The sequence below is a fragment of the Centropristis striata genome, chromosome 11 (assembly GCF_030273125.1).
Source record: "Centropristis striata isolate RG_2023a ecotype Rhode Island chromosome 11, C.striata_1.0, whole genome shotgun sequence".
NCBI classification, from domain to species: domain Eukaryota; kingdom Metazoa; phylum Chordata; class Actinopteri; order Perciformes; family Serranidae; genus Centropristis; species Centropristis striata.
In genome coordinates, this window is record NC_081527.1 from 11,064,674 (window position 1) to 11,086,963 (window position 22,290).

The 22,290-nt window shown below is 39.4% G+C and overlaps 2 protein-coding genes across 2 annotated transcripts; one reads left to right on the plus strand and one right to left on the minus strand.

Annotated features, from left to right (window-relative positions):
• The first annotated feature begins 945 nt into the window (after positions 1 to 945).
• Positions 946 to 12,214, plus strand: LOC131979750 (uncharacterized). The gene is made up of 13 exons (XM_059343761.1): positions 946 to 1,005; positions 1,084 to 1,274; positions 1,366 to 1,458; positions 2,339 to 2,543; positions 5,849 to 6,036; positions 6,794 to 6,891; positions 7,557 to 7,741; positions 8,763 to 8,962; positions 10,020 to 10,188; positions 10,285 to 10,403; positions 10,998 to 11,123; positions 11,538 to 11,664; positions 11,758 to 12,214. The coding sequence occupies exons 1-13, from the start codon at positions 999 to 1,001 to the stop codon at positions 11,766 to 11,768; spliced, it is 1,719 nt and encodes a 572-aa protein (XP_059199744.1). The 5' UTR covers positions 946 to 998; the 3' UTR covers positions 11,769 to 12,214.
• Positions 12,084 to 21,923, minus strand: LOC131979751 (V-type proton ATPase subunit d 1-like). The gene is made up of 8 exons (XM_059343762.1): positions 21,803 to 21,923; positions 19,394 to 19,565; positions 16,862 to 17,040; positions 15,257 to 15,336; positions 14,949 to 15,026; positions 14,681 to 14,857; positions 14,496 to 14,573; positions 12,084 to 12,395 (listed from the first exon to the last, which is right to left on the minus strand). The coding sequence occupies exons 1-8, from the start codon at positions 21,921 to 21,923 to the stop codon at positions 12,231 to 12,233; spliced, it is 1,050 nt and encodes a 349-aa protein (XP_059199745.1). The 3' UTR covers positions 12,084 to 12,230.
• Between the last annotated feature and the right edge of the window lie 367 nt (positions 21,924 to 22,290).

The window sequence follows — 22,290 nt, forward strand, 5'->3', positions numbered from 1 at the left end:
ATTAAATGACGCATTTATTTGGGATAGTTTAAAAGGATAGTTTTGGGAAATAAGCTTCCTTCTAATGGGTGGATGAGAGGGTTGAAACAACTCTCATGTTTGGCAGTAAATATTACAGCCATAGAAATAGAATAAGAGTAGAATGAACATTCCTATTTTAGTAGCAAGAAGCTAACTAGCAAGTCTGCTAGCTAGCTTGCTAATTCCACTGAGCTTTCATGTTGCACTGGTTACAGAGAATGAGCCCAACAGTGGGCCGGTGGCTGGTGGCCAGCGGTAGCACTCGGTCTAATTGTCCCTCCGCCTCACTCCCGCCGCAAGGAGACAACTTTGCTGGTGAGAGAGCAAACTGCTGCTCCAGAGACAGACAAACTTAGCTAGCCAACTAGCTAACCACCTGTCTCCAATCTAGTGAGACAATTTGCTGCTCTGCTGACGTGTGTTATCATCATTATCAGGCACCACTCAATGTCTGTACTAATTGTTTTTCTATGACTACAGCTAATTAGCATAGCTGGTATAAGGGCTGGTAGCAGGGAGACTGTCCAGAAACGGCACCCCTAAAGCTAAATAAATAAATGTTTATTTTGTTTGTTTAATCTGTATACAAAAATGTGGATGTAAAAAAAAAACTGTTGTGGTAACCACATGGTGACAGCAAGACTCCAAAAAGTTGAGGTTCCAAGCCAACAAATGGTTTGAACACATATCCCCATAAAACCACAACAATGCCTTTTTTATAATTTAAATTAATGCACAAGTACAAACATGTGTCTTTGTGTGTGTGTGTGTGTGTGTGTGTGTGTGTGTCTTTGTGTGTGTGTGTGTGTGTGTGTGTGCAGTCTAGGATTGGTAATTGGAGTGTGGAGGTGGGGGGCAGTGCTCTGTCTTGGCCCCGGGGTTCTGGTCTCCAGGTGCAGGCCAGACTGGACCGCAGAGAGAAGATCTGGCTGAACTGGACAGCAGGGGGACCATGTCTTCAGACTGCTGCAGGCTACATGAACAGTAAATACAGAACCATGTCAGCAAAACTTAATACAAAAATGACTGTGATTAAAAGGAAATCACTTTGTTCATTTCCAGGTCCGGGTCTGAATGAGGACATCACCGTAGTGGCATGTGTTGGAACAAATCACAGTTTGATGCTGGATGTGCAGAGAAGAGAAAGCGGCAGCAGCAAACCTGAAGCTCTGAGCAGTGTGTCTGTAGGATTAGCCAATCAAAGGCTGATGCTGAGAGCAAGTGGATGTCTGGCAAGTCTGACTGCAGTGGAGGTATTATCAAAACCACATAGTGTTAACCACAAACCAAAGTTTTGCTACGACACAGCATGACTCTTAAATCTGAATGTTGTTGTTTACACAGACACGGATTCAATACTTGAGCTCTGAGATACGGAATAAGCTGCTGGAGAGAATCAGGACACTGCAGCAGCTCCTTGTTGAATTCAGACGCCAGGTAAGAAAGAATACTTCCAGCAATACTTCATAGTGCGGTCCCACATGTCCCGCTATATTGCCGGAACGATCTGTGCCAGCTTTTCACCTTAGGCTTCATAGTGATCCCGCAAAGGCGTGATATTTGTGCCCTTTATAGTGCAGTCTGGCATCGCGGAATCAGGTGGGAGAATAGTGGGAAGAAACAATAGTGACATGCAACCGAGCAGCAGCAGTGTTGTGCAGTAGCACAGCGCTAATAGGCTACACAGTTAGCTTTGTAGCGGTACAGTATGTATGTGCTGCAGCAGTCTTCACCTAGCGATCTCCGTTTGTTTACAACAAGCACCGGACACTCTGTGCAAAGCTAGCGAAGCTGGTTTGGATTAGCGGCGGACACCACGTGTACAGTTGGCATGCCTATTTGTTTACAATAAGTGGGGAACGCTGTGCACAGTTGGCGAACGCGGTTTGTTTACGATCAGCAGTGGATACCACGTGTATAGTTGGCATGCCAGTTTGTTTACAATTAGCGGCGGACTCTGTGAAAAATTAATTAATTAATCACAGTTGTTGTGCAGCTAAACAGTGGTTCGTTGACGGTCGGACCAATTGGGAGGTGTGTGTTAGACGTCAGGCGTCAAATATCGCCCTGATGTCCCATTTATAGTGGTCCCGCTTCCAACAGTCCCACCAATTTCCCGCCTCTGTGACTACCTCTGGAGGCGGAAAATTGGTGGGATCACTTGGTCCCGGCATCCCGCTTTGGGCGTGTTCATAGTGGAGGCCGTAAATGTCCCGGCATTAAACGGCTTTATGAAAGGGGCTATTGAAAGGGATCTAAATAAGGCTTAAATGTGCCTTTTTAAAAATGTGCCTTCTCTTCCCAACTTTCTCTGCAGTCCAGGGATAGCGAGTGGCTCCAGGAGCTGAGCGCTGTGCCCTTTCATGTGTCCCAGCAAGCACGGGCCTTGCTGGAGCTCAGAGATGGAAGTCTGTTGGCTCTGTGGCTGAGGAGCACGCCACGGCGCCTCATGATTGACAACCTGCCTCGCTTTCTCGGTCTGCTGCAGCAGGCCTCTCTGCTTGGACAACAGGAACTGAGGAGTGAGTCCAGAGAGATGACACTAATCGATCATGTCAGCCGCTGCCTTGACTGGCAAAGTAATCAAAAATCTTGATTGGGCTCATGCTTTTTGTGTCACTGCAAGAAAATTGGAGAACCAGAAAGATACAGAGAGCAGATGTTGGAGATAACACCCTCTCATGCTGTCTTGTTTGGGCAAAAACAATTTCCAATTTCATGAAATGCTGTGGTGCTGTTACTTGAAACTTCAGTTGCATCTACCAGACATTTTCAGATGACTGTTAGATGAACAGACATCTGGTCCCCTGCCCCATTTCATCAGGGTGATCTGTAACTGGGCTCCTGAGGACTTTTTAACCGAAACGGTCTGCATTTGAGTTTGAAAGGCAGGGGTATTTACTGCTAAAAACTGAGTTGCATTAGTGAGTCTTGTGTCTTGTGAGTCCCACAATGTATTACATTGTGGGACTCACAAGACACAGATTGTGAGTAAGATTGAAATGGAATGAAAGTACATTGCTAAATGGAGTGACCCTTTAAACACCATCATCCTACCAGCAGACTAATAAAAATAAAAAAGATAATCTAATATTTCATGGATCGGAAATAAGTTAATTTGCATTAGAAAGAAAGGAGCTTACATCTTGGAATATTCACTCCAACATACCTGAAACCATTAGTTTTTAGGTCAGTCTTTGGACGTGGGGTTATATGAGGTACTTAGCTGCAGCCATTGTATTACCTGCAGTAAATGATGGTCTGCATGTTCCCAGTTTGGAGAACAAGATGCACGCTCTGGCAGGAAACAGACTGCAGACGGGGACTGTCACAAAACTTATTTTAACCACCTAGACAAAGACCCACCCTAAAAATGTTATACCCATTTATGTGTAGGCTATATCAACTATATGTTCACCAATTGTTATTGCATTTGGCACTATTTTTTCTTCCAGAACGTCCATGTTCCTACGCACAAGCATAACAGATGTTTCGGTCGAATCAAATAGAATAATCAGGTGGCTTAGAACCAGATTTGAGAAGAATGGGAACACGTCGGACAAAAGCACCACATTTTTTCCACATGCTCTCTATCACTATAGGTTTCAATTTTTGATGGGAGCCACTTCATCAAGATTGCAGATTGGAGATGGCAGCCATATAAAGGCTATGAGAACCAATGTATATTCCAAGCCACTTACAAGGTCAATCTTGGTGTCAAAATATACATTTTCTGGGTCAAGGAATCATTTAAAGCTATTGAGAATATTACTAGATGATTATTTGATCAAATAGATATGTTCATTTTGGCCACGTATTTATGTAATTTTCAAGTTCCTAATTGGTCGGAAATATAGTCATGTAAAAAATTATTAGACCATTGTTTTCTTCAATATTTTGTTCATTTTAATGCCTGGTACAACTAAAGGTACATTTGTTTGGACAAATATAATGATAATAACAACAATAGCTCATAAGAGTTTAATTTAAGAGCTGATATCTAGACAATTTCCATGGTTTTCTTGAAAATAACCAAAATCATTATCAAGAAAACCTTGGAAAAAGTAATTTCATGGCCACTGTCATAATCATTCATTTTTATTTTCTTGTATTTGTTGTTTTTGATTTACGGCAATTTGCAAAGCATAAGTGTGCTTATATTTAGGAACATGGAAGTTCTACGGTTGACAAAAAGTAGTGCCAAATGAAGCGGCTGTGAATAGCAACAAAAATCGGTGGACATATCATTAATATGTCATACACATAAACGGGTGTAACTATTTTAGGGTGGGGCTTTGTTTAGATGGTCAAAATATGTTATGCAGTCTGTCTGGTTCTCCAAACTGGGAACACACACACACACACACACTGCAAATGATTTGGTTCTTACCAATTTATCTTGTTTAAGAGTTAATTTCTTATTTTAAGTGTTCAACATGCATATTTCTAGAAAGAAATCTTGTCAAGGGAAATTATCTGTCCATGCAGCAAGATAATTTCCCTCAGATTTAGTGTTTTTATCTTGTTTTTAGACACCCCTTTTTTGCAGTGCATCACCTACTGCAGGTAAAACATCAACTGGGTAAGTACCTCATACAACCTCAAGACAAAAAATAAACCCTTTGAATATACAGACTATGAAGCTACTGGTCTTTTTCTTCTTCTTCTTTACAATGCACAGTAAATTTGGTAGCTGTCAATATAGACTTTGTCTTTAGTTTTAGAGCGAGGGCAGCACAGTCAGCTCCTGCCTTTCCTCACAGTCAGAAATCTAATTTTGGTCACAAAAACTTATCTTCTCTTCCTTTGCGTCATTATCTGACGCAAAGGAAGCATCTCATATTTTTCACATTGCTTGTTTTTCTTTGCACAGTCACAGTATTTTTTGTATCAGGATACTTTGACCCAGACACATTGTGTGAGCCCTAACTGTGAGAAAAGCAAAAGAGACTCTTTTTGTTGTGGTTTTGTGTCTCTTTGAAGTTTCTTTATGTCACTTTGTAATTTTTTATTTTTGATCGGTGGTTGTTTCACCCCTAGTTGTTTTGCATCTCTGTAGGTATATTCTCTCAGTGTAATTGTTTTGTGTCTTTCTGTAGTTGTTTTTTGTCTTTTTGTAGTTATTTTGTGTCTCTTTCTAGTTGTTTGCATATGTATAGTTAGTTTTTTCCTCTATGTAGGTTCTTTTGTGTCTCTATGTAGTTGTTTTGTGTCTATGTAGTTGTTTTGTGTCTCTATGTAGTTGTTTTGTGTCTCTATGTAGTTGTTTTGTGTCTATGTAGTTGTTTTGTTTCTCTATGTAGTTGTTTTGTGGCTCTATATAGGTGTTTTGTGTCTTTTTGTAGTTTTTTTGTTTCTCTTTGTAGTTGTTTTGTGTCTATGAAGGTGTTTTGTGTGTTTTTGTAGTGTAGCTGTTTTGCATCTGTGTAGTTAGTTTATGTCTCTATATAGGTGTTTAGTGTCTCTTTGTACTTGTTTTGTGTCTCTTTGTAGTTGTTTTGCATCTGTGTAGTTGTTTTGTTTCTCTATGTAGGTTTTTTTGTGTCTCTTTGTGGTTGTTTTGTGTCTTTTTGTACTTGTTTTCTTGTTTTGTGTCTCTATGCGTTCCCTTGTGGTCACCATGTGTCTCTATTTGGTTGTCTAGTTGTTTTGTGTCTCTGTGTAGGTGCTTTTTGTCCTGTTTCTCAGTTGTTTTGAGTCTCTGTGCAGGTGTTTCTGTCTCTTTGAGTGACATTAGTAGCTAAAAGCCAGGGGAGCCCCTGAGCCTTTGCCCTGTTGGCCCTTGCAGTGATCGATCCATGTTAATAAGGTGTGCTCCCATCCTCAGGGCCCCTGGCTACTCTAGCAGGTGTGTACCAAGATGTGAAGGGCCAGAAGCTGGAGGCGTTGTGGAGGGAGGCTGTTTCGTTGTGGACTGAAGGGTTGGTGGAGATCCTCCCTGTGCTGTTAGAGAACCCTCAGCTGAGGCCGCTGGCCCAGGCCAGTGTCGCCACCCTCAGCGTCGCTCTGGATGTGGTGAGAAAGCTGCATGCTGGTGCCCTTTTCTTATGTGTTACACCATAAGAATAAATAGTTATTTCTCCTTGGTGAATTTAAAACATTTTGTAGATCTTCTTTACTGTGTGTACACGCCTGATTTTGAAAAAATCCTAATTAGTGTGTTTGCATGCACACTTGTATCCTAGTTTTGATCTGGGTTTTGGAGTATCCTGTTTATGTTTTATGAATTTGCAAATACCAAAAACTTGGAAGAGCTCTAATCCTGGTTTTGCTTCACCCGGATATGCTGGGAACCACACGGTTGCCCGTAAAGTTGGAATAATTTAGTTTTCAGACACAATCCTCAAGATAATTGTGGTTTCATTTTCATTGTGATATGTTTGGAAGAGATTGATTAATAAAACTTTGAGAAGATTTACACTACACATCTGTCAATAAAAAAATCACATTGTCACAATCATTTCATGGAAAGAGTTAAAAATATATATATTTATTTCAACTTTATGGGCAACCATGTAGGATAGTTATTACTGTTATTTATTATTATTATTATTATTATTATTATTTTTTGTTGTTAAGTGGTGAAATCCTCTCAAGTTATTATTCAGCAAAACATCAAATAGGATGAGGAACTTTAATGAGACAAAAGACTTAATCCACTAATGTTGAGGTAACTAAGGTCAGCCAAGACAAATCCAAAAAACATCTTACTAACATGCATGCAAGCAAACTCACTAATGTGTATTAACAGCTGGTGTTCTGTGTGAACCAGGCGGGACAGCATACCTATCACTGGCTGGAGACCAGGTTGGCAATGGCTCTCTCTGGAGTCAGGAAACAACTGAACTCTGTCTACACGTACTCCTCCAGGTACTGCACATGTCTTAGACACACATAAAGAAAAACTCTCCGACCTATTTGACGTACATTTGAGAAAAGTGGAGTTCAAAGAAGGACATCCTTCAACATGACAGTGATTCAATCCCCCTCAGTAGCAAGAAAGGTTAAAAGGTGTCGAGGCAACATGTGGGCTAACAGTTGGTTGAGGCTTGAGGTTTTTTTTTTGATTGTCTAGGTTTTATATAACTGAATTGCAGAGGGAAAAATTGAAAAAAAAAACAACAACAACAAGAGCTACACTTCAGAGGTCTGCTTTTGATATTGATTAAAAAGTTCAACCCCAAATCAGAATACATATTTTTCCTCTTGCATGTGGTGCAATTTTCAATTCTGACTGAGCTTTAGTTTGTGTGAGTTGGCGAGTGTGGAAATATCAGCCGTAGAGATGCCTGCCTTCTCTCAAGTATAATAGAACTAGATGGAACTTGACCTCTGCTTTCCAAAACACACATAACACACACACAAAATTTCAATGTGGGTTTCTAGAAATCATGACCTGCTGACTCAAGATTATCCACGGACATGTTGTGAGCAGTTTCATGCAGGAACTAGTTTCGTTTTAGTGTAAGAATGATTGTTTGAATCTGACCTGAACTGATGTTTTCCATTTAGTGTTCTGCTCTGTTCTTTCCCAGTGAGTGCTCAGTGGTTGCGTCAGTGCCGCTGCCCCCGCTCCCCTGGTCCAGGGTGTCCGAGGCCGGACTGGTGGAAATCCTTCTTGAGGAGTGGCTCCTGAGGCCCCTGCAGACCCTCGCCTCCATCAGGCCCACAGCTGAACTTTATCGCCTCAAGAGGAAGATCATGGACAGCCCATTTACACGTAAGACTAGTTTACCAGCAATATACAGGTACATCTCAAAAAAAGGCAATATCATGAAAAAGTTCATTATTTTTTGTCAATTATTTCAGAAATTGAAACTCTTATATTATATAGATTCATTATGCGTAGAGTGAAATATTTCAAGCATTTCTTGTAATTTTGATGATTACATTACAGATAATGAAAACCCATAATTCAGTGTCTCAGAAAATTAGAATATTACATAAGATCAATAAAGAAAAATTATATTTTAAACACAGATGTCAGGCTTCTGAAAAGTATATTTATTTCTATACACTCAATACACGGTTGGGCTCTTTTTTCATGAATTACTGCATTAATACTTGGTGGCATGGAGGAGATCAGCCTACAGCACCATGTTGCTTTTATAGCAGCCTTCAGGTCATCTGGTGTCTCTCACCTTCCTCTTGACAACAGCCCATAGACTCCTATGGGGTTCAGGTCAGTAGGTTTGCCAGTCCAGCCCAGTAACACCATGGTCATTGAAGCAGCTTTTGATACCTTTAGCAGTGTGGGCAGGTGCCAAGTCCTGCTGGAAAATGAAATCAGCATCTCCAAAGAGCTTGTGGAAGCATGATGAGCTCTAAAATGTTCTGGTAGATGGTCCACTGTGTTTTTTGAAGCAGCAGAGGACATGGCCCCAAACCACCACTGACTGTGGACTCCAGTATTGAACTCATTCACAATATTCAAATTTTCTGAGACACTGAGGGTTTTTTTTTCATTTTCTCTAAGCCAGAATCATCAAAATTTCAAGAAAAACAGGTTTGAAATATTTTACTCTATGCATAATGAATCTGTATAATGTATGAGTTTCACTTTCTGAAATGACTTGTCGCATGAATGATTTTTGATTTGTTCTGTGTAACTATTATTTAACAAAAAATATTGAACTTTTTCATGATATTCAAATTTTTTGAGATGTATGCATGATTCAACTTTACTCGAGGACCTAATCTAATTGAAGTGCTGTCTGTCCCGTTCTGTTTCTTTTTATAAGACCAAGCTCTGCTGGTGGCAGGTCAGTTTGTCGTGACGTTTGACGGTCACCTGTACGAGCTCCCAGGCTCCTGCCCGCTGCTTCTCGCTCAAGACATCAGCGCTGAGCCGTCGTTCATGCTGCTGCGTGGTTCAGACTTGGATCATTTCCTTCTGATAGGAATAAATAACAGCACTGTCAACATTCAGCACAATGGACAGGTATGTGTTAACCCTCAAAGTCCCGCTGGAGCGCCAGATGTCATTATTGTTTTTAAGTGACTATAGTTTTAACACCATAATGGTGGGTATGACTAAAGAGCTGAGACTCAACTCAACTAGCCCAATCTAATTCATGTTAGTATATTTCATTGTAGTAAGACCATTTTGAAACTTGACCTCGCTTTATAAAATTAGCTGTTGTGAGCTCTAGGTTAAGGTCAGCCTTGTGATAATGTAAAACCACAAACTAGAGATGTAGAGCGTTCAAAGGATGTGTAGCTTTACAATAAGGGGGTTTGTCAGAAGTTTCCAGAACAGAAGTGCTCCAAATCCAATTGCCAAAAAATGCAGTTATGCAGAAATCTCCAAAACATTTTTGATACCAAATCCAAAGCAGCGTGCATTTGTGCATGGTGTTTATCAAGGTCTTGGTGTCTTAATGTGGTGTTTTGGAAGGATTTTTAACTACTTTCATAATTATGAATAGGCATCGAAGCATGTTTTTTTTTTTTTTTTTTTTTTTTACAGATTTATGAGTAGAACAACTTGACACTCTGCATATTTTGCATTTCTCACTTTTATGTGTCATCCTCCTGCTGTCTGACCCCTAAAGATGCCCTTCGAAAGAACAAATGCAGGTCTACAGTCATGGAAAAAAATTATTAGACCACCCTTGTTTTCTTCAATTTCTTGTTCAACAAAAACAAGAAAAATAGATTTAATTTAAGTTTAATTCAAGAGCTGATTTTCCATGGTTTTTGGTTATTATCAAGAAAACCATGGAAAATGTCTATATATCATCTCTTAAATTAAACTCTTATAAGCAATTTTTGTTGTTTTCATTATATTTGTCCAAACAACTGTACCTTTAGTTGTACCGGGCATTAAAACAAACAAGAAATTGAAGAAATCAATGGTCTAATAATTTTGTCCATGACTGTATGTAGGTCACTAAGGGTTAATGTTGGTGATAAAACTTGACTCAGTGAACACCAGTTTAGACAAGAGAGTTTTTTTTCTATATTTCTGGTAAATAAAGGAAATGTTTGTGTTGCAGGTGAAGGCCAACTGCAACAGCGTTGTAACTCATACTTTCCACAGTGACGGTGGAGTGGCTGTCAGAAGAGGACAGAACATTGTGCAGGTGTCCAATCAGAATGGAGTTTCACTGTCTTGTGACCTGTCACTTGATGTGTGCAGCTTCACTCTCGATGGATGGCTGCATGGTAAGAAGAATTAAGAAGATTTAACATGAATAAACAAGTCCATGATCATAATTAATGATCCTCAATCTGGGTAACAACATGTTTAATTTTACACAGGCATGTCCACTGGTCTGTTGGGGACTAACGACAATGAAGCAGGGAATGATTTTCCTTTGCCTGATGGATCTCAGGCTGAAAACTTGGAGGATTTTTTCTATAATTGGCAGGTAGGACAGGTAAGAGACTACCAGTGCTTATATACCAAATAGCAGTAATGTGCTGCCCACTGCTCCTTGCATGGTGTGTTCACTTGTGTGTAAAAAAGGATGGGTTAAAATGCAGAGGTTGAATTTCCCCATTGTGGGATTAATAAAGTAATCTTCTTCTTCTATACATAAGAAAATCCTAAAAGCTTGTGTCTGCACATTCATGATTGTGGAGCTAGCCAGTTTTCACCTGTAGTCACTGATTCAAAGTATTCGGCCTTCACCTACAAAATGTGACTCCAAGAGATGCCTACAGAGACAGGACGTGACTCAAATTGACCACAAAGAAAAATAAAATGACAACAAAAAGGCTAAAACAAGTACAAGGACACACACAGAAACACTTGCAAAGAGACACAAAGAGACTTAAAATCACTACACAGAGAAAAAAGCAGCTACAAAGAGACTGATGATGAAACAGGGACAACCCAAAAAACCACAAAGATTCAAAATGACACCAAAGACATGCAAACTAATAACAAAAACATGCATGTCTCTGCCCAGGGGCCCATTGTCTCATAATCCTTCCATGCTTGCAGTTTAATCATTTTTCTGTGTTTCCAGATGAAACCGGGGTGCATTAAACCTCCAGGTGTGACGGAGCACTTTCCTAAAGAAGCCACGAGCCCTGTGAGCTGTGACTTTTTGTTCTCCTCTCCCGATTCACCGCTGAGTTCCTGTTTTAGGGTGGTGAGTAGAAAAACACTTGTGCAGATGACAAATCTCCTATTCAGCATTATGTAATTCAAACATTATCTAGGCAGGGTAATCACCTGCTGGTCAGCCCTGACGTCTATTCATCTTTGAGTTTTATGACCAAGACAGGAAATCAGCTCATGGTTTCATCTTCATGTTTAAAAACAAACATGACGTTCTGCACTTACGAACCTAACTCTTAGATCAGATGAAGCAATTCCTGCAGTGTGTCTATGGAAAACATGAAACTTGTCCTGGCAAAAAAAATGATGCAAAACAAATGTAGACATTATCTAATAAAAAGTGTATTCAAATCTTTTTTTAGCTTTGGTGAGAAACAACCTGACATGACCGTGATCATCTATTTGTGATCGATTGCGAGTTTCATTTTTATGTTTTCGTTGTCAGGTGGATCCTGGTCAGTTCTTGGCTGTTTGTGAGCTGAGTTCTTCCAGAGCACCCTGTAGATTAGCATCTGCGTTTGTTCATCTCTGCCAGCAGAACTACATACCTCTGGAGGTCCCCGTCCAGTGCTGTAAGACCTGCATAGTTTGACTCATACTGTGTTCTAATTTGTGAGACTGTTCTGTCATGATCTGACAGATGTTTTACGTTTTTCTCGTTTTAGTAAAAGTCTGAAAGGAGGATGAGCCGACAAAGAGCAAAGATGGGTGTGAAATGACCTCTGTTAGCTGCTAAAACTGACAAATTTACACTTTTATACCACTGTTTGTGCTACATTACTTATATACTTTTGTTTTATATTCAATTTTGTACTCTATTGTATAGTTACACATCATTTTACCTCATGTAATGTACACTTTTGTCTTGTTTAGACACATGCAATTATTGTGGCAGTGATGTGAATGTGAATATACTAACTTTAGCACGAGGCCTCATTTTTATATTTTCTGTGGTCTGTAGTTCAAACACTGAAATTATTTATGACTGCAGTAACTAATCCTCACAACCAAACCTTGGTCATAAAGAGATCAACAAATGTGTTTTTGATAAAGTGTATTTATTACATTGTTGTGTGCTGTCTTACAACAGGATGTTTAATATACGTATGCATTTCTCTTTAATGCTTGGTTAATTTGTTCACTGGAAGATGGGTATGTAATTATCTATCTTGGACTTCTGTCTCTGCGTGACACACTCAGCGATCCAGACGATGTTGCGACTCTCCTGCTCCTTCAGTTTGATGTAGGAGTAAAACACTCCAAAGTGGAACTGCTGCAGGAAAGCAAGTGTGTTCAGCTTCACCTGGGAAAAGATAAAGGATGAGGGTTGAAGCCGCTCAGGGACAGAAAAGTAGGTTAACATGCAGCTGAGATGCACACGTGAATCAAGGTTACAATATGTTTGCAGTGTTTTCATATTGAAGCCCTGGGAGGCAAAAATGTTCTCTGGTGATCCATTTTCTAAGTCTGATCACATTTTTTTTCATCTGTGCAACAGGTGGGAAAAAACTGGCAGGTTAAAAACGAGACAGAAAGGAGACACATACGGCGGCCCTGAAGTGAAGTTTGAAGTTTTTTATTTTGCACAATAATAAGACAAAAAGAAAAGGATAAAGAATTAACAACAAAAGGAAGGTGCAAGGAAGCGGCAGGAAACCCAAAAGGGCTTATACAGGGCCTCTACCTATATTAAAATTCACAAGTTAAATTAAAAGCAAGTTACTATGAAATATAACCATAAAAATAAAGCAAAATTATAATATTATTAAAAAGTAAAATAAAACAAAAGTGTAGAAATGTAATGTGTGCGCATGCATGCCTGTGTATGTGTGTGTGTGTGTACTACTTAGTGACCTGAGCAATCAGAGCAGCCACTAAACTGCTCTTGTATGTGTGCAGAGAGGAAAACTGTATTGAACTATTAAATTGATCATTCCAGAGTATTGTACCTCTGTATTTTAAGGAAAACTGATCGAGGGTAGCACGATAGTGAGGCGGGTGAAATCTTGTCAGTTGTCTAGTATTATACTATTATTATGTAATTGTGAGTTGACATGGAAATATTCACTGAAAGGTTTGGGAATGGAATTTGGAATAATCATATACTTAAAGATAAAAATGCATATTTGGTATATATTGATCTGAAAATTGTCGAAAATTAAATTATCTTGAGTTTTTGGAAAAGGGGAGCAGAAGGATCTAGTCATTTTGAAATGATGAATGCGGCAGTTCTAACAAATCTTTTCTGAACAAGATAAATACTATGGAGGTTGGAGGCATATGTACTGGCCCAAACAGTGTTGCAGTATATAAGGTGTGGATAAATCAAGCTGGAATATAAAGTTAGTAGACAGTTCTGATTAAACAGTGCAAACCACAACAGCAATTCACACAATGCAACAGCAATTCATCACAACAGAAAGGGAAGGGTACATATTCGACACTGAGCCTCCTCCTGATTGGTTGCACTGTCTGTCATTAACAATGCTTATTATAACGTTCGGCAACGGCAGTTTCTCCATCTGCAGTAAAGGGGAAAGGTAGGCTACTGTGTTACAGAGAAAAGGTGGCCTCGCATCTATTAAATAATATCGCTGGAAGCCCTTTGCCACATTCACTGCAAAATCTCGGCCGTAATTTAGAACACTAGTTCAATGCCCGTAGGAAGTATGTATTCGTATAGTGGGAGATGCAACATAAGAATGGAATAAAGCTAAATCTCCACTATGCATGCTAATCGTGAATAACAGAAGTTGCACATTACATGCAGACCACTACAACGTCTGCAACGCCATGAAACACTTACTTTTCATAAGGTACCACACTATCCAGCACATACACATTGAACATTGAAACTATTTGAATATTCTTGGAAAATCGAACCTTGCAGCGCACTTTAAAACTCCTAAAGATAGGTAGGCTAAATAGACTTACAGATGAGATGAGTCAGGCGCGAAAATCCAGATTGAATTGCTTTACTGACCAGGTGTAGGCCTATCACACAATGGGGCGGAGCTCCCCTAGAAGGCATCCGATCGGAAACAGTGCAATGCCACAACACGTCTTACGTAAATAATGATATTTTGAAAAATTAATTCAAAAATCTTCAAAATCGGGGATGCACACCTTCATGCCATGTGCAAGCTATATACGAAATCTTACGATCAGTCTGACTAACAGTGCAGACAGACAACCAGCCAATCAGGAGGAGGATCAGTGTCCAATATGTACCTACCCTTTCTGTTGTGATGAATTGCTGGTGCGTTGTGATGAAATACCAGTGGTTTTTGTATACCAAATAGACCACCATGGACACATATACGTATATAAATATATACAGAAGTATGTGTATATATGTGTATGTATTTTCAACAGAAGTTGTTGATAAGAGAACATATATTACCTCTTGCTCAAAGAATCTGTCTTCCAGGGTCTTAAAAGCTGATCCCGGCTCAGGGTCATCAAAAATTATTTTATATGCCTGTGGAGGAGTTCAGGTAAGTTAACCACATGTATGCCTTCAGTCAGCTGTTGTTCAAAACACAGAAGCTCTCGTAAAGGAGTCCTCCAAGATGAAATCAGACTCACTGGATAACAGTCGGCCACAGCTTTGACCTGCTCGTGGTCCTCTGCTCTGGCCAGCTGCTGCAGTCCTTCGGGGTAAAGTTTACCACAAGATGGATACAACTCGCTCCTGTCCGCACCACTGAGATCTGTCCCAAAGGAATTCACTGTGATGATGAAGGCCCGTCTGTCTGCCTCAAACTGCAACACACAAACAGACACGCTCAGAGTTCTTTCTGCAAAAAATCTTTAAACTCCCCTCCAGCTCATGCTGTGGAAATTCTTACAGTACCTCCAGGACGGGACACATTATGTCTTTTGTGGCACCACCAATGTTCTTGCAGAAAGCGTGAAAAAACTCCAAATATGCCTTTGAAGAAAAAAAAAAGCATGATCATATCATGGGCATGAAGGCTTTGTCTGTAATATAAAACCTTGACCTCAACCAAAGAATGTAAGCATGCCATTTTAAAACTTGTGTCACAACAGGAGACCCTACAATTCAGAATGTATGTGAACACACGCACACATATTATCTAACGCAGCAGGCAGCATGGAACATTATGGTAGTCACATCACCATGCATCACCCTGCAGTCACCTTGAACAGTTTGTTCCTGAGGATCTCGGCTTCCATTTCGTCCAGGTTGGACTCAGATACGGCATCCTGAAAAAACGGGGCTATGACACAACAACACAGTGGCCTTCAGTTAGTGTCTTTATTCTGTTTTGTACAGCACTTTTCATCAACAGGAGAGACTAAAAGGCAGAACTTCAATATCAATATTATAAATAAAAATATGCAAGCAGTGGTGGAAGAAGTATTCAGATCCCCTGAGTAATAGTACTAATACCACACAGTGAAATTACTCCACTATAAGTAAAAGTCCTGCATTCAAAACTTACTGAAGTAAAAGTACAAAAGTATCAGCATCATGAGATGTGTTGCTGTTGCTGCTGTATAAGAAATAGAAAAATAAATAAGTAAGTATGTAAATAAAATAAAACGCTCTATACAGGATTCAGTTTAAAAGTCTCACTCTCACGTAGTGAGCTCCTTTATATATTGATTAATTACTTCACCCATCTGTCATCTGTCAGCTCTGTGTTTTCAAACACTACATCTTCTGTCTGTTTCACATCTGAAAACACGTGGTGATCAATCATTTGAATATGTAACACCCAAACTTTGGAATTCTCTGCTTTCATCCCCATGGTCCGCTATTTCTGTAGACTCTTTTAAAAATCACCGTAAGACCTATCTTTTTAGACAGGCATCTGGATGACCAGCCTGCATTGTACTTATGCTCCCCTTTTTTTCCTGAAAAGGACTTTGTGATTTCATGTAAAAAGTGGTCTATAAATAAACTTTACTTACTTACTTACTTACTTTCTTACTTATTTACTGTACTTGCTTACTATACTAAACATACAACAAGAGAATAAGACCAGAGGGTGACTTTGGGTGACCTCATGACTCCAGGATCCATGACCTTTGGGAACAAAGGGCTGAAAGACCTGAATGCAGAACCAAAGCCGCCACTACTACTAACAGTTATAAAGACTGTATCTCAAATCAGACACATCTGAAATGCTGCACTGGAATTACTCCACTACAAGTAAAAGTCCTGCATTCAAAACTAACTGAAGTAAAAGTATAAAAGTATCAGAATCAAAATGTACTTAAAGTGTCAAAAGTAAAAGTACTCATAATGCAGAATGGACCCACTCAGATTGTTTTATATGTTCCAAATATATTACTGGATTATTATTATTGATGCATTTATGCAAGCAGCATTTTAATTTTCTCAAGATAGGGCTCATTTTAACAACTTAATGTACTGTTATAAGGTTTAATTAAAAAAAAAAGATCTAAATTTATCTTGATTTTCATGTCAAAAGTAACTAAAGCGCTTGGCTAAATGTAGTAGAGTAAAAATACAATACTTACCTTAAAATGTAGTGAAGTAGATGTATAAAGTTACATTAAATGGAAATACTCAAGTAAAGTACAAGTATGTTAAATTTTACTTGAGTAAATGTACAGTACTACTGTTACATTCCACCACTGCTGTTGACTTACTATTTCCCCCTTACAAGTTTTCAGCGATGTTTCCCTTGAACCATAAGTAACCAGAGTATTAGAACTGTTTATACCAAAATTACCATCTTTTGGAGCTTAACATAGATTATTTGATGAACCTACCTAGTGGAGTGTCCACCAGGATTGCAGAGTAAAGCTCAGTCGGAGTACGAGCGATGCCCACTGCTGCCATTTGGTCAAAAGCTCCCAGTGGGTGGCAACGTGGCAGGAGCTCCGCTACATCTCTCTGTTTTAGGGCACCAGTGATCAGCATCACCACATTGTCGATCATGTAGCTGTAGCTAGGGAGACACAGAGAACAGAGTAAATGGATGTCCCTTAATGACTGCACTGCAAAAAAAGAAAAGTTGGATGAACTCAAAATTTCAAGGCAACAAACTTTGATAAAATTTTAAGTTGGACAATTAAACTAAATATTTAAAGTTTTGTTTTTGAGTCTGCTCAACTCTGAATTCAGATTTTTGTGAACTCAACTGTAAGTTGTACGAACTTATAATTTTACATTGTAATAACTTTTAATCCTTACTTCTGCTAACTTCTGCAATGTGCTGAATTGGCACGATTGTAACGCCTCTATGAATTGTCAGCTAATGTTGCAACCACAATTTTGAGTTAGCATTGATACGCTAATGGCTACTCTTGTAGATGTAAGAAGCAGTAACGCTAGCATCAGTTAGCCGCTAGCCTCAGTCAGCCGCTAGCATCAGTTAGCCGCTAGCTTTCGCTAATGAATTTCATCGCTTTCCCCCATTTCATAAACAAAGAAATAAGAGTTAGCAGAACTATTGTCCCTTGTTGTGAACCTCAACTTAAAGATATAAGTAACAACAACTCTCGCTTCACAGCTAGAGGGTCGCCGGTTCGCCTCCCGCCTGCGGCTCTTCTGTGTGGAGTTTGCATGTTCTCCCCGTGTCAGCGTGGGTTCTCACCGGGTACTCCGGCTTCCTCCCACAGTCCAAAAACATGCACTTAGGTTTAATTGGTGACTCTAAATTGTCCGTAGGTGTGAATGAGAGTGTGATTGTCTGTCTCTATGTGCTAGCCCTGCGATAGTCTGGCGACCTGTCCAGGGTGTACCCGCCTCTCGCCCAATGACAGCTGGGATCGGCTCCAGCCCCCTGCGACCCGATTGCGGATAAGCGGTTAATGGGAATGAATGAATGAAAGAACTCACAAACTTGTTTTTGAGCAGACAACTGGCTTGCTTTGTTGTGCTAATGTGATAGTATGATTTCATGTGTGGTTAAAGACACAGAATACATAGAATAAATATGTTTATATGTTTGGTAACATTATATTAAAAAGGGTTAAAAACTCATAATTCATTAAAGGTATTAAAAATATGTGTTCATGGGTTAAAAATTGAGTAAAATGCGTTAAAATACATGTTAAATGGTAAAAACTTCATAACAGTGTACAGTGATGTTAAGAGGACGTGTTCTCAGTGATTGATTCATTTTGCCTACAGGCCTGAAGAGGGAGCCCTTGCCGATCGATGCTTCACTTGTAATGAAGCTGGCAAAGGGTTCAACTGCGTCCTGTCTCTTCATTTACATTTCCCTCTTCAGGTATGAAAAACACAGTAATTGTGTAATGTGGTTACAGGTATATTTTGTTCATAATTTGTGAGTGCCCGGACGTAAAGTAGAGAGTCGTCGGAAGTGTTATTTTGTATCTTTTGTTGTGTGTCGCTAGTGAAGCATTGTGAAGTAGCAGTAGCTAAGCTAACTAGCCACCTGTGGCTCCCGGTTAATATTCTCAGGTTTGGGAAAGTACTGTGTGTGCGCGTGTGTTAAAGTCTGAGAGAAATACTGTGTGTATATTCTCAGTAAGGTTATTCTCTTGTGTATTAATGAGTACATGAGAATGTTAAATGTATAAATTATGTTTTTTGACTTGTAATGAAGCTGGCAAAGGGTTCAACTGTGTCCTGTCTCTTCATTTACATTTCCCTCTTCAGAGAGGTCATTACACAAACTTACATTATTGTCCTAAATGTCAATAATTTATATTTCCAAGTTTAACTGCAGTAACTACGCAAAGGGTAAAATTGAGGAAAAACTGCTTTCAAATTTTTTAAAACGTTTTTTAACTGGCAAACCAAATTGGTTATTGGGAGGTATTATTTTTACATGTATTGGTGATGAAATTTTAATGCTGAAAAATCATGACGATTTATTTGACCTTTGACCCCAAAAATGTAGTTACTGCACTCTGGTTTTGCATCACTGTAAAAGGTTCTAATCGTAAAGAAAAACAGAGTGCAGTAACTACAATATTGTTTTGTTATTTCAGCTTTTATATTTTGTTTTCAGTAAATAAACATTTTAAAATTTTATTAGAAGTGTATTTAAAAGTGTTTTTTGATTACTATCTAGATAATAATTTCCCTGTAAAATAAACATATAATTTCTATTATCCTGGTCTTCACTATTCAACACAATGAAGAAATACAAGGCTACACACAAAGCAGAAATCCCTGCTGTCAAAATTGAAATCTAAAACTTTGGCACAAGATAAAACAGACATCAAGGAGTTCATTCAATTTCGAGTTCATAACTCAATTTCGACCAAAAATGTAGTTACTGCAGTAAGTCTTTGGAGGGCAGTATGGACTGGACATGTTTAGCATACGTTATATAGTCGAGGAAGGTCGACAGTGGAGGCAGGGCGTTGGAACGAAGACAGCTGAACTCTGTCACCAGGTTCTCCCTCAGCTTGCTGTCCACCAGAGACACCGTCAGGTCCTCTTCAGGCGAGGACAGCATCTTACCGTAGTCTGTGCTCTGCAGGTGCAGCTTAATGTCTGAGTAGAGAAGAAAAAAAGGCACAACATATAAAAAGACACACAAAAAGACTGGTCCAACCACCCAAAGCCAGGCCTGGTCTCATCAAAGGGAAAAAGTCTTTCAGATACCTTGGCATTACACTGGACAAAAACCTCAACTTTAATCAGCATAACATTGACATTTACAAGCATTGGTAACAGATACAGTCATCCGTGTGTCCAACTCCATCTTCTGCTTTTGCTGCAATATCTAGTTGGTTAGTCTGTCTTTTGTATTTGTATACTCATAACAAAAACATTTTAACAATAACTAATTCAGACAGCAAACTCATTGGCATTCCTTCCACCACCTTATCTGATCGTGTCACTTCATCTCTGATCTGCAAATTGGCACAATCACCAATGACTCATTTTATCCACTCAACCATTACCAACAGTAGACGCGGTCAGCATGACCCCAGTTAGAGGAAGCAGGCCAGAGTACGGACATGGACGCTATGTTCTGATGTGGATGAGGGCAGCAGAGTTTTTTTTTTATTACAGACACCTAATAATATAAGTTCACGTATCCAAATATTTAGAATATTTTCACTGCTTTACCTTGCTGTCAGACAGCGCTGTTCAAGTTTACGAAGGGGGAAGTGAAGCTGTTCTGTATGCTTTTGTTGAAGCCATCAGACAAGCATTTTACTTGCAAGACACCAGAGTTGCTTACCTCCCGCCAGTGGTGGTTCTAGACCTGTTTTACTGTTGGGACCAAGGAGGGGCCAGTGTTTAATAATATATATATATATATATATATATATATATATACACACACACACACACACACACACACACACAAGCTTTTATTGCACAATTAAACTGTTATACAATGTACACATTCTGGGTTCCTTTTGTGAACAACAGGATATTGTTTGGACAAAAAAAAGGTAAGAATTGTTCCATTGTTCATCGTTATAAATTGATCTTTGTATTATTAATTTGACACAGGGGCCACAGCAGGGGCCAAGGGCTTCTTCAAAGGAGCAGTGGCCCCTGTAGGCCCCTGTGTAGAACCTCCACTGCCTACTGCTGTCTCAGTTAGTTAGTTAGTATTTATGTGTGAATTTGGTGATTTAAAGGGTTAGTATGGAATCACCAAAATCACACAATAACAGTAGCAAACTAACCAATCAAGGGAACAACTCCTGTGTTTTGAAAGGTAAAATGACTGTTTCTGTCAATAGTTGTCATGATGATGGTTGCCACTGTCTGCCTTCATCTTCCATATCTCGTGTTTCCTGTTCCCTGTTTTATTATTATTATTATTTATTATTATCACTCACCCCTGTCTCTGTTCAGGTTCATGTCTTTGTCTGTATACTAACCTTGTTTAGGGAATAAACTCCATTTGATTATTGTGATCTGATCGCTGTCATCGCAATTGAGTCCTTCCTTCTGTGCCATGAACCCTTGACACTAGTGGCCTTAACATGCACATAGAACGGCTTCAGTTCCCCCCAAATAAACTAAAACAAGTCTTTATGGGGGCAAAATTAAAGTAGCTCATACAACCCAACCTGAGCTATCTCTTGAAGTTACAAAACACCCAGTTTACAGTGTTAGAGTGCTGTTCCATGTCTTTGTCTCTTTGTATAAGTTCGTATGTCTTCCTTGTTTGTGCTATGTATGCACTGACAATTCCTAGAGGACAAATATTATATAAAACTGTCTAAACTTTCAACTTGTCTTTTTTCCTCATGGCTTAACTAATGCATCTCTGCTCTCAAATTAGACGATTTCCACAGCCAAGCTCTGGTTTTAATGCCAAAAATAAATCATTTCACATATGGATCTTGTGACTTTTGCTGATGATTGCCATCTTTTAACACACACACTATAAAGATTATATACACATATGGTCTATAATATATAAATGGCATTTTTGGAGTCTTTTGTGAGAATAATCTTTTGCAGTCTTTCCAAGAAACACTTATCCTCTCAACAAACTAACACATCTGGCAAGTGGGACCATAAACATTCCTTGAAAAAATATACAGCGCTGTAGTTATACCCAACATCTCATTCGTCTTCATCTTCACTGACTTGCTCTATAAACATCTCTCAGAAAGGAATGCCTGGAAGATTCAGATTATCTTTTTGAAAGATGATCCTTGTCATCTGCTACTGCAGCGTGAGTTTTAAATACAGATATAAAATTCTGGGTTATTTGCTATGTGTCCAAAAATGACGACGTGAGCCAATATTCTTACCCTCAAGCGTGTCACACTGGGCAAGATTCTGATAGTCCGTGTGAGTCAGGATCCCGGCCTTCATCCCACGAACCAGACCTTCCAGATAGCCGTGATCCACGTTGAAACTGAGCTCTGCCATGATGCCAAATGAGCCACCAACAAGCCTGGGTGCAGTTAAAGTGATGTTTCTCTGCCCAAATGTGTCTTTTTGTTGTTTATTTTTACTTTAACTTCTGCATTAATCCCTCTGTGACTAACATTCATGCAGTTATTTTCCCTTCCTCTTTGACACCAAAAAATTCCAAAGCTGCCCTTTAAGTGTTCGCAGTTCCTTCCTCTCAAGTGCGTTCAGGTTATGGATCTTTTTTGTGTCCCCAAGAGAGAGATATCTCTTTTTAAAAAAACACCCTAGGCAGTGGTGGTTCTACACAGGGCTGAGAAGAAGCCCTTGGCCCCTGCTGTGGCCCCTGTGTCAAATTAAGAATAAAATAATCGACTTATAACGA